The sequence below is a fragment of the Hyla sarda genome, unplaced genomic scaffold (genome assembly GCF_029499605.1).
Source record: "Hyla sarda isolate aHylSar1 unplaced genomic scaffold, aHylSar1.hap1 scaffold_587, whole genome shotgun sequence".
Classification (NCBI taxonomy): domain Eukaryota; kingdom Metazoa; phylum Chordata; class Amphibia; order Anura; family Hylidae; genus Hyla; species Hyla sarda.
In genome coordinates this window covers 9,793-23,421 of record NW_026610600.1, presented here as the reverse complement: position 1 = coordinate 23,421, position 13,629 = coordinate 9,793, and the positions used below count along the sequence as shown (strand labels likewise).

The following is a 13,629-nucleotide window of genomic DNA, read 5'->3' as shown; positions in this document are numbered from 1 at the left end:
TATTTCCACACACCAGAACTACACAACTCACAACCACAATACTCTTATTATGGCCACACACCAGAACTACACAACTCAAAACCACAATACTCTTATTATGGCCACACACCACAACTACGCAGCTCACAACCACAATACCCTCATTATGGCCACACACCAGAACTACACAACTCACAACCACAATACTCTTATTAAGGCCACACACCAGAACTACACAACTCACAACCACAATACCCTCATTATGGCCACACACCAGAACTACACAACTCACAACCACAATACTCTTATTATGGCCACACACCAGAACTACACAACTCACAACCCCAATACCCTTATTATGGCCACACACCAGAACTACACAACTCACAACCACAATACTCTTATTATGGCCACACACCAGAACTACACAGCTCACAACCACAATACCCTTATTATGGCCACACACCAGAACTACACAACTCACAACCACAATACCCTTATTATGGCCACTTACCAGAACTACACAACTCACAACCACAATACCCTCATTATGGCCACACACCAGAACTACACAACTCACAACCACAATACCCTCATTATGGCCACACACCAGAACTACACAACTCAGATACACAATACTCTTATTATGGCCACACACCAGAACTACACAACTCACAACCACAATACTCTTATTATGGCCACACACCAGAACTACACAACTCACAACCACAATACCCTTATTATGGCCACACACCAGAACTACACAACTCACAACCACAATACCCTTATTATGGCCACACACCAGAACTACACAACTCACAACCACAATACTCTTATTATGGCCACACACCAGAACTACACAACTCACAACCACAATACTCTTATTATGGCCACACACCAGAACTACACAACTCACAACCACAATACCCTCATTATGGCCACACACCAGAACTACACAACTCACAACCACAATACTCTTATTATGGCAACACACCAGAACTACACAAATCACAACCACAATACCCTTTTTATGGCCACACACCAGAACTACACAACTCACAACCACAATACCCTCATTATGGCCACACACCAGTACTACACAACTCACAACCACAATACTCTTATTATGGCCACACACCAGAACTACACAACTCACAACCACAATACCCTTTATTATGGCCACACACCAGAACTACAGAACTCACAACCACAATACCCCTATTATGGCCACACACCAGAACTACACAGCTGACAACCACAATACCCTTATTGTGGATACCAGCCAGAACTACACAACTCACAACCACAATACCCTTATTATGGCCACACACCAGAACTACACAACTCACAACCACAATACCCTTATTATGGCCACACACCAGAACTACACAACTCACAACCACAATACCCTTATTAAGGCCACACACCAGAACTACACAACTCACAACCACAATACTCTTATTATGGCCACACACCAGAACTACACAACTCACAACCACAATACTCTTATTATGGCCACACACCAGAACTACACAACTCACAACCACAATACCCTTATTATGGCCACACACCAGAACTACACAACTCACAACCACAATACCCTTATTATGGCCACACACCAGAACTACACAACTCACAACCACAATACCCTTATTATGGCCACACACCAGAACTACACAACTCACAACCACAATACCCTTATTATGGCCACACACCAGAACTACACAGCTCACATCCACAATACCCTTATTATGGCCATACACCAGAACTACACAACTCACATCCACAATACTCTTATTATGGCCACACACCAGAACTACACAACTCACAACCACAATACCCTCATTATGGCCACACACCAGAACTACACAGCTCACAACCACAATACCCTTATTATGGCCACACACCAGAACTACACAACTCACAACCACAATACCCTTATTATGGCCACACACCAGAACTACACAACTCACAACCACAATACTCTTATTATTGCCACACACCAGAACTACTCAACTCACAACCACAATACCCTTATTATGGCCACACACCAGAACTACACAACTCACAACCACAATACCCTTATTATGGGCACACACCGAAACTACACAAATCACAACCACAATACGCTTATTATGGCCACACACCAGAACTACACAACTCACAACCACAATACCCTTTTTATGGCCACACATCAGAATTACACAACCACAATACCCTCATTATGGCCACACACCAGAACTACACAACTCACAACCACAATACCCTCATTATGGCCACACACCAGAACTACACAACTCAAAACCACAATACTCTTATTATGGCCACACACCACAACTACGCAGCTCACAACCACAATACCCTCATTATGGCCACACACCAGAACTACACAACTCACAACCACCATACTCTTATTAAGGCCACACACCAGAACTACACAACTCACAACCACAATACCCTCATTATGGCCACACACCAGAACTACACAACTCACAACCACAATACTCTTATTATGGCCACACACCAGAACTACACAACTCACAACCCCAATACCCTTATTATGGCCACACACCAGAACTACACAACTCACAACCACAATACCCTTATTATGGCCACACACCAGAACTACACAACTCACAACCACAATACCCTTATTATGGCCACACACCAGAACTACACAGCTCACATCCACAATACCCTTATTATGGCCACACACCAGAACTACACAACTCACAACCACAATACCCTCATTATGGCCACACACCAGAACTACACAACTCACATCCACAATACTCTTATTATGGCCACACACCAGAACTACACAACTCACAACCACAATACCCTCATTATGGCCACACACCAGAACTACACAGCTCACAACCACAATACCCTTATTATGGCCACACACCAGAACTACACAACTCACAACCACAATACCCTAATTATGGCCACACACCAGAACTACACAACTCACAACCACAATACTCTTATTATTGTCATACACCAGAACTACTCAACTCACAACCACAATACCCTTATTATGGCCACACACCAGAACTACACAACTCACAACCACAATACCCTTATTATGGGCACACACCGAAACTACACAAATCACAACCACAATACGCTTATTATGGCCACACACCAGAACTACACAACTCACAACCACAATACCCTTTTTATGGCCACACATCAGAATTACACAACCACAATACCCTCATTATGGCCACACAACAGAACTACACAGCTCACAACCACAATACACTTATTATGGCCACACACCAGAACTACACAAAGCACAACCACAATACCCTTTTTATGGCCACACACCAGAACTACACAACTCACATCCACAATACCCTCATTATGGCCACTCACCAGTACTACACAACTCACAACCACAATACTCTTATTATAGCTACACACCAGAACTACACAACTCACAACCACAATACTCTTATTATGGCCACACACCAGAACTACACAACTCACAACCATAATACCCTTATTATGGCCACACACCAGAACTACACAACTCACAACCACAATACCCTCATTATGGCCACACACCAGAACTACACAACTCACAACCACAATACTCTCATTATGGCCACATACCAGAACTACACAACTCACAACCACAATACCCTTATTATGGCCACACACCAGAACTACACAACTCACAACCACAATACCCTCATTATGGCCACACACCAGAACTACACAAATCACAACCACAATACCCTTATTATGGCCAAACACCAGAACTACACAACTCACAACCACAATACTCTTATTATGGCCACACACCAGAACTACACAATTCACAACCAAAATACCTCTATTATGGATACTAGCCAGAACTACACAACTCACAACCACAGTACCCTTATTATGGCGACACACCAGAACTACACATCTCACAACCACAATACTCTTATTATGGCCACACACCAGAACTACACAGCTCACAACCACAATACTCTTATTATGGCCACACACCAGAACTACACAACTCACAACCACAATACCCTTATTATGGCCACACACCAGAACTACACAACTCACATCCACAATACCCTTTATTATGGCCACACACCAGAACTACACAACTCACAACCACACTACCCCTATTATGGCCACACACCAGAACTACACAGCTGACAACCACAATACCCTTATTATGGCCACACACAAGAACTTCACAACTCACAACCACAATACTCTTATTATGGCCACACACCAGAACTACACAACTCACAACCACAATACCCTTATTATGGCCACACACAAGAACTACACAACTCACAACCACAATACCCTTATTATGGCCACACACCAGAACTACACAACTCACAACCACAATACTCTTATTATGGCCACACACCAGAACTACACAACTCACAACCACAATACTCTTATTATGGCCACACACCAGAACTACACAACTCACAACCCCAATACCCTTATTATGGCCACACACCAGAACTACACAACTCACAACCACAATACCCTTATTATGGCCACACACCAGAACTACACAACTCACAACCACAATACCCTTATTATGGCCACACACCAGAACTACACAGCTCACATCCACAATACCCTTATTATGGCCACACACCAGAACTACACAACTCACAACCACAATACTCTTATTATGGCCACACACCAGAACTACACAACTCACAACCACAATACTCTTATTATGGCCACACACCAGAACTACACAGCTCACAACCACAATACCCTTATTATGGCCACACACCAGAACTACACAACTCACAACCACAATACTCTTATTATGGCCACACACCAGAACTACACAACTCACAACCACAATACCCTCAGTATGGCCACACACCAGAACTACACAACTCACATCCACAATACTCTTATTATGGCCACACACCAGAACTACACAACTCACAACCACAATACCCTCATTATGGCCACACACCAGAACTACACAGCTCACAACCACAATACCCTTATTATGGCCACACACCAGAACTACACAACTCACAACCACAATACCCTAATTATGGCCACACACCAGAACTACACAACTCACAACCACAATACTCTTATTATTGTCACACACCAGAACTACTCAACTCACAACCACAATACCCTTATTATGGCCACACACCAGAACTACACAACTCACAACCACAATACCCTTATTATGGGCACACACCGAAACTACACAAATCACAACCACAATACGCTTATTATGGCCACACACCATAACTACACAACTCACAACCACAATACCCTTTTTATGGCCACACATCAGAATTACACAACCACAATACCCTTATTATGGCCACACACCAGAACTACACAAAGCACAACCACAATACCCTTTTTATGGCCACACACCAGAACTACACAACTCACATCCACAATACCCTCATTATGGCCACTCACCAGTACTACACAACTCACAACCACAATACTCTTATTATGGCTACACACCAGAACTACACAACTCACAACCACAATACTCTTATTATGGCCACACACCAGTACTACACAACTCACAACCACAATACTCTTATTATGGCCACACACCAGAACTACACAACTCACAACCATAATACCCTTATTATGGCCACACACCAGAACTACACAACTCACAACCACAATACCCTCATTATGGCCACACACCAGAACTACACAAATCACAACCACAATACCCTCATTATGGCCACACACCAGAACTACACAACTCACATCCACAATACCCTTATTATGGCCACACACCAGAACTACACAACTCACAATCACAATACCCTTATTATGGCCACACACCAGAACTACACAGCTCACAACCACAATACCCTCATTATGGCCACACACCAGAACTACACAACTCACAACCACAATACCCTTATTATGGCCACACACCAGAACTACACAACTCACAACCACAATACTCTTATTATGGCCACATACCAGAACTACACAACTCACAACCACAATACTCTTATTATGGCCACACACCAGAACTACACAACTCACAACCACAATACTCTTATTATGGCCACACACCAGAACTACACAACTCACAACCACAATACCCTTATTATGGCCACACACCAGAACTACACAACTCACAACCACAATACTCTTATTATGGCCACATACCAGAACTACACAACTCACAACCACAATACTCTTATTATGGCCACACACCAGAACTACACAACTCACAACCGCAATACCCTTATTATGGCCACACACCAGAACTACACAACCACAATACCCTTATTATGGCCACACACCAGAACTACACAGCTCACAACCACAATACTCTTATTAAGGCCACACACCAGAACTACACAACTCACAACCACAATACCCTCATTATGGCCACACACCAGAACTACACAACTCACAACCACAATACTCTTATTATGGCCCTACACCAGAACTACACAACTCACAACCACAATACTCTTATTAAGGCCACACACCAGAACTACACAACTCACAATCACAATACCCTTATTATGGCCACACACCAGATTTACACAACTCACAACCACAATAGTCTTATTATGGCCACACACCAGAACTACACAACTCACAACCACAATACCCTTATTATGGCCACACACCAGAACTACACAACTCACAACCACAATACTCTTATTATGGCCACACACCAGAACTACACAACTCACAACCACAATACCCTCATTATGGCCACACACCAGAACTACACAACTCACAACCACAATACCCTTATTATGGCCACACACCAGAACTACACAACTCACAACCACAATACCCTCATTATGGCCACACACCAGAACTACACAACTCACAACCACAATACCCTTATTATGGCCACACACCAGAACTACACAACTCACAACCACAATACTCTTATTATGGCCACACACCAGAACTACACAACTCACAATCACAATACTCTTATTATGGCCACACACCAGTTCAGTCATCTTGTCATATCTAAGTGTGTGAGGGATTTATTTCAATCTCCTGTTGCTGTCCACAGATCCCAACCTCTGCTCAATGTGAGTGTGAGTGTGACTTCAAACCAGACCTACTTGGTTGTTTCCCGTATGGAGGCAAATGGCTGTAGCAATAGGCTGACCCTAGAGGCGTGTGTGCTCACCGAGATACAGACCCCCAAATACACAGGTAAGAACCCTAAAAAGTATCATGCAATCTTAGACATGGCCCTGTGGTCCTCTGCTGGACACGGCCCTGTGGTCCTCTGCTGGACATGGCCATGTGGTCCTCTGCTGGATGCGGCCATGTGGTCCTCTGCTGGATGCGGCCCTGTGGTCCTCTGCTGGACACGGCCATGTGGTCCTCTGCTGGACACGGCCATGTTTTCCTCTGTTGGATGCGGCCCTGTGGTCCTCTGCTGGATGCGGCCATGTGGTCCTCTGCTGGACGCGGCCCTGTAGACATCTTCTGGACATGACCCTGTGGTCCTCTGCTAAACGTGGCTGTCTGTGGTTGATGTGGTTGTCTGTTGGACGGGGTCCTGTGCTCTGCTACCATTAGAAGCTATACTTTGTCTTCCAGGCAACTTATCGTTGTCCATGTCCATCCAGTACCATCTTGTCCTAGATTCTCATGAATCTAAGAGCCGAATGTTCTTTAAAAGGGATCAGAGAGAAGTTAACGGGACCCTAGTGATCCAGGGGCCTGGACTCCAGTGTGAGAGCTATATGATATTCCTCCAGGTGAGACGTCGTTCGTGTCTTCCATCTCCGTGGCCTTGCTGAGGGGGCAGCTCATGGGCTCTTCTCTTTTCCTTCTCTAGGACTGTGACGTGGAGGATGTCTCGGAGGTGCAGATGTCTCTTGCAGCCTTTGTAGAACGAGTTGAGTCTCCTTGGCTACTCTCCCATTCCAGTAGCCTCAGTGCCACCAACCTGGTAGGTGTGATGCCCACATCCCACTTTGTTGCCTCTGCTTTCTTTCCTAGTTGCCCCCCCCCCCCCCAGTAAATCCTACATGTGGTCTGTGGTTAGAGGGCAATGGACAACATTAGACATTGTGGGAAGGAGATCTCCATCTTCTCTATTCTTACCTCATCTTCTCTTTAGATTTCCTTTCAGATGTGCGAAGAAGGAGAGAAGTGCGAGCCGGATATGAGCATTCAGCTACAGTAAGTACCATCACCGATCAGCTACAGTAAGTGTCCATCACTGATCACCTACAGTAAGTGCCCTTCACCAGTCACCTACAGTAAGTGCCCGTCACCAATCAGCTACAGTAAGTACCCCTTACCGATCAGGTACAGTAAGTGCTCATCACCAATCAGCTACAGTAAGTACCCCTTACCGATCAGGTACAGTAAGTGCCTGTCACCAATCAGCTATAGTAAGTGCCCCTTACCGATCAACTACAGTAAGTGCCTGTCACCAGCTACAGTAAGTACCCCTTACCGATCAGGTACAGTAAGTGCCCATCACCAATCAGCTATAGTAAGTGCCCATCATCGATCAGGTACAGTAAGTGTCCGTCACCAATCAGCTACAGTAAGTGCCCATCATCGATCAGGTACAGTAAGTGCTCATCATCGATCAGGTACAGTAAGTGCTCGTCACTGATCAACTACAGTAAGTGCCCAACATCGATAAGGTACAGTAAGTGCCCATCATCAATCAGGTACAGTAAGTGTCCATCGTCGATCAGGTACAGTAAGTGCTCATCACCAATCAGCTGCAGTAAGTGCCCCTTAACGATCAGGTACAGTAAGTGCCCGTCACCAATCAGCTACAGTAAGTGCACATCACCAATCAGCCACAATAAGTGCCCCTTAATGATCAGCTACACTAAGTACTCCTTACCGATCACCTACAGTAAGTGCCATCACCGATCAGCTAGAGTAAGTGCCCGTCATCAGTCACCTACAGTAAGTGCCCCTTAATAATCAGCTACAGTAAGTGCCCCTTACCGATCAACTACAGTAAGTGCCCGTCACCAATCAGCTATAATAAGTGCCTGTCACCAATCAGCTACAGTAAGTGCCCGTCACCAATCAGCTACAGTAAGTACCCCTTACCGATCAGGTACAGTAAGTGCCCGTCACCAATCAGCTATAATAAGTGCCTGTCACCAATCAGCTACAGTAAGTGCCCGTCACCAATCAGCTACAGTAAGTACCCCTTACCGATCAGGTACAGTAAGTGCCCGTCACCAATCAGCTACAGTAAGTACCCCTTAACGATCAGGTACAGTAAGTGCCCATCACCAATCAGCTACAGTAAGTACCCCTTACCGATCAGGTACAGTAAGTGCCCGTCACCAATCAGCTATAGTAAGTGCCTGTCACCAATCAGCTACAGTAAGTGCCCGTCACCAATCAGCTACAGTAAGTGCCTGTCACCAATCAGCTATAGTAATTGCCCATCATCGATCAGGTACAGTAAGTGTCCGTCACCAATCAGCTACAGTAAGTGCCCATCATCGATCAGGTACAGTAAGTGCCCGTCATCGATCAGGTACAGTAAGTGCCCGTCATCGATCAGGTTCAGTAAGTGCCCGTCATCGATCAGGTACAGTAAGTGCCAGTCATCGATCAGGTACAGTAGGTGCCCATCATCGATCAGGCACAGTAAGTGCTCATCATCAATCAGGTACAGTAAGTGCCCGTCATAGATCAGGTACAGTAAGTGCCCATCATCGATCAGGTATAGTAAGTGCCCGTCACTGATCAGGTACAGTAAGTGCCCATCATCGATCAGGTACACTAAGTGCCCATCATCGATCAGGTATAGTAAGTGCCCGTCACTGATCAGGTACAGTAAGTGCCCATCATCGATCAGGTACAGTAAGTGCCCATCGTCGATCAGGTACAGTAAGTGACCATCATCGATCAGGTACAGTAAGTGCCCGTCATCGATCAGGTACAGTTAGTACCCATCATCGATCAGGTACAGTAAGTGCCCGTCATCGATCAGGTACAGTAAGTGCCCGTCATCGATCAGGTACAGTAAGTGCCCCTCATCGATCAGGTACAGTAAGTGCCCATCATCGATCAGGTACAGTAAGTGCCCCTTACCAATAAGGTACAGTAAGTGCCCGTCACTGATCAGGTACAGTAAGTGCCCCTTACCAATGAGGTACAGAAAGTGCCCGTCACTGATCAGGTACAGTAAGTGCCCGTCATTGATCAGGTACAGTAAGTGCCCCTTACCAATGAGGTACAGTAAGTGCCCGTCACTGATCAGGTACAGTAAGTGCCCATCACTGATCAGGTACAGTAAGCCCGTCACCGATCAGGTACAGTAAGTGCCCGTCACCGATCAGGTACAGTAAGTGCCCGTCACCAATCAGGTACAGTAAGTGCCCATCACTGATCAGGTACAGTAAGTGCCCATCACCGATCAGGTACAATAAGTGCTCGTCACTGATCAGGTACAGTAAGTGCCCGTTACCAATCAGGTACAGTAAGTGCCCATCACTGATCAGGTACAGTAAGTGCCCATCACTGATCAGGTACAGTAAGTGCCCGTTACCAATCACCTACAGTAAGTGCCCATCACCGATCAGGTACAGTAAGTGCCCGTCACCGATCAGGTACAGTAAGTGCCCATCATCGATCAGGTACAGTAAGTGCCCGTCACTGATCAGGTACAGTAAGTGCCCGTTACCAATCACCTACAGTAAGTGTCCGTCACCGATCAGGTACAGTAAGTGCCCATCACCGATCAGGTACAGTAAGTGCCCGTCACTGATCAGGTACAGTAAGTGCCCGTTACCAATCACCTACAGTAAGTGCCCGTCACTGATCAGGTACAGTAAGTGCCCATCATCAATCAGGTACAGTAAGTGCCCGTCACTGATCAGGTACAGTAAGTGCCCGTTACCAATCACCTACAGTAAGTTTCCGTCACCGATCAGGTACAGTAAGTGCCCATCACCGATCAGGTACAGTAAGTGCCCGTCACTGATCAGGTACAGTAAGTGCCCGTTACCAATCACCTACAGTAAGTGCCCGTCACTGATCAGGTACAGTAAGTGCCAGTTACCAATCACCTACAGTAATTGCCCATCATCGATCAGGTACAGTAAGTGCCCGTCATCGATCAGGTACAGTAAGTGCCCGTCACCGATCAGGTACAGTAAGTGCCAGTTACCAATCACCTACAGTAAGTGACCGTCACTGATCAGGTACAGTAAGTGCCCGTCACCGATCAGGTACAGTAAGTGCCCGTTACCAATCACCTACAGTAAGTGCCCGTCACCAATCACCTACAGTAAGTGCCCGTCACCGATCAGGTACAGTAAGTGCCCGTCACCGATCAGGTACAGTAAGTGCCCGTCACCGATCAGGTACAGTAAGTGCCCGTCACCGATCAGGTACAGTAAGTGCCCGTCACCGATCAGGTACAGTAAGTGCCAGTTACCAATCACCTACAGTAAGTGCCAGTTACCAATCACCTACAGTAAGTGCCCGTCACTGATCAGGTACAGTAAGTGCCCGTCACTGATCAGGTACAGTAAGTGCCCGTTACCAATCACCTACAGTAAGTGCCCGTCACTGATCAGGTACAGTAAGTGCCCATCATCGATCAGGTACAGTAAGTGCCCGTCACTGATCAGGTACAGTAAGTGCCCGTTACCAATCACCTACAGTAAGTGCCCGTCACTGATCAGGTACAGTAAGTGCCAGTTACCAATCACCTACAGTAAGTGTCCGTCACCGATCAGGTACAGTAAGTGCCCGTCACCGATCAGGTACAGTAAGTGCCCGTCACTGATCAGGTACAGTAAGTGCCCGTTACCAATCACCTACAGTAAGTGCCCGTCACTGATCAGGTACAGTAAGTGCCAGTTACCAATCACCTACAGTAATTGCCCATCATCGATCAGCTACAGTAAGTGCCCGTCATCGATCAGGTACAGTAAGTGCTCATCATCGATCAGGTACAGTAAGTGCCCATCATCGATCAGGTACAGTAAGTGCCCGTCACCGATCAGGTACAGTAAGTGCCAGTTACCAATCACCTACAGTAAGTGACCGTCACTGATCAGGTACAGTAAGTGCCAGTTACCAATCACCTACAGTAAGTGCCCGTCACCAATCACCTACAGTAAGTGCCAGTTACCAATCACCTACAGTAAGTGCCCATCACTGATCAGCCTGAGCCCTGGAGAACATCGCGGAGATGACATCACATGACTTCTTCCTCATTGCAGTCATTCACCTCTGGTGGTGCAGGATGGCGCCTCGTTCTCCATATTCCTTGGGTTGCACAATATGCATGTGAAGGCGCATCAGACCCGACTGAGCATCAGAGTCCCAGATGGACTTTATTTCCGAAAAGCCAATTTCACAGAGGTAACGGCAGAGGCAATGATGTATATGTGTGTGATATATGATATATAGGATATATGATCACTAACCATGTCCTCCCCCTGTCTATATGATGTATATGTGTGTGATATATGATATATATAGGATATATGATCACTAACCATGTCCTCCTCCTGTCTATATGATGTATATGTGTGTGATATATGATATATATAGGATATATGATCACTAACCATGTCCTCCCCCTGTCTATATGATGTATATGTGTGTGATATATGATATATATAGGATATATGATCACTAACCATGTCCTCCTCCTGTCTATATGATATATATGTGTGTGATATATGATATATATAGGATATATGATCACTAACCATGTCCTCCTCCTGTCTATATGATATATATGTGTGTGATATATGATATATATAGGATATATGATCACTAACCATGTCCTCCTCCTGTCTATATGATATATATGTGTGTGATATATGATATATATAGGATATATGATCACTAACCATGTCCTCCTCCTGTCTATATGATGTATATGTGTGTGATATATGATATATATAGGATATATGATCACTAACCATGTCCTCCCCCTGTCTATATGATGTATATGTGTGTGATATATGATATATATAGGATATATGATCACTAACCATGTCCTCCTCCTGTCTATATGATATATATGTGTGTGATATATGATATATATAGGATATATGATCACTAACCATGTCCTCCTCCTGTCTATATGATATATATGTGTGTGATATATGATATATATAGGATATATGATCACTAACCATGTCCTCCTCCTGTCTATATGATATATATGTGTGTGATATATGATATATATAGGATATATGATCACTAACCATGTCCTCCTCCTGTCTATATGATGTATATGTGTGTGATATATGATATATATAGGATATATGATCACTAACCATGTCCTCCTCCTGTATATATGATGTATATGTGTGTGATATATGATATATATAGGATATATGATCACTAACCATGTCCTCCTCCTGTCTATATGATGTATATGTGTGTGATATATGATATATATATAGGATATATGATCACTAACCATGTCCTCCTCCTGTCTATATGATGTATATGTGTGTGATATATGATATATAGGATATATGATCACTAACCATGTCCTCCTCCTGTCTATATGATGTATATGTGTGTGATATATGATATATAGGATATATGATCACTAACCATGTCCTCCTCCTGTCTATATGATATATATGTGTGTGATATATGATATATATAGGATATATGATCACTAACCATGTCCTCCTCCTGTAT

The 13,629-nt window shown here is 44.7% G+C and overlaps 1 protein-coding gene across 1 annotated transcript in view; it reads left to right on the top strand.

The window, feature by feature from the left end:
- LOC130340281 (integrin alpha-L-like) overlaps positions 1-12,324 on the top strand; it is a gene marked incomplete at its 3' end in the record, with an annotated part of 199,748 nt that extends 187,424 nt beyond the window's left edge. The window contains exons 16-20 of the mRNA XM_056554167.1: positions 7,016-7,161; positions 7,555-7,715; positions 7,796-7,909; positions 8,081-8,142; positions 12,183-12,324. Of these exons, the coding sequence (XP_056410142.1) occupies positions 7,016-7,161; positions 7,555-7,715; positions 7,796-7,909; positions 8,081-8,142; positions 12,183-12,324 (625 nt within the window). The remainder of the gene's footprint in view (positions 1-7,015; positions 7,162-7,554; positions 7,716-7,795; positions 7,910-8,080; positions 8,143-12,182) is intronic.
- Positions 12,325-13,629: the final 1,305 nt, after the last annotated feature.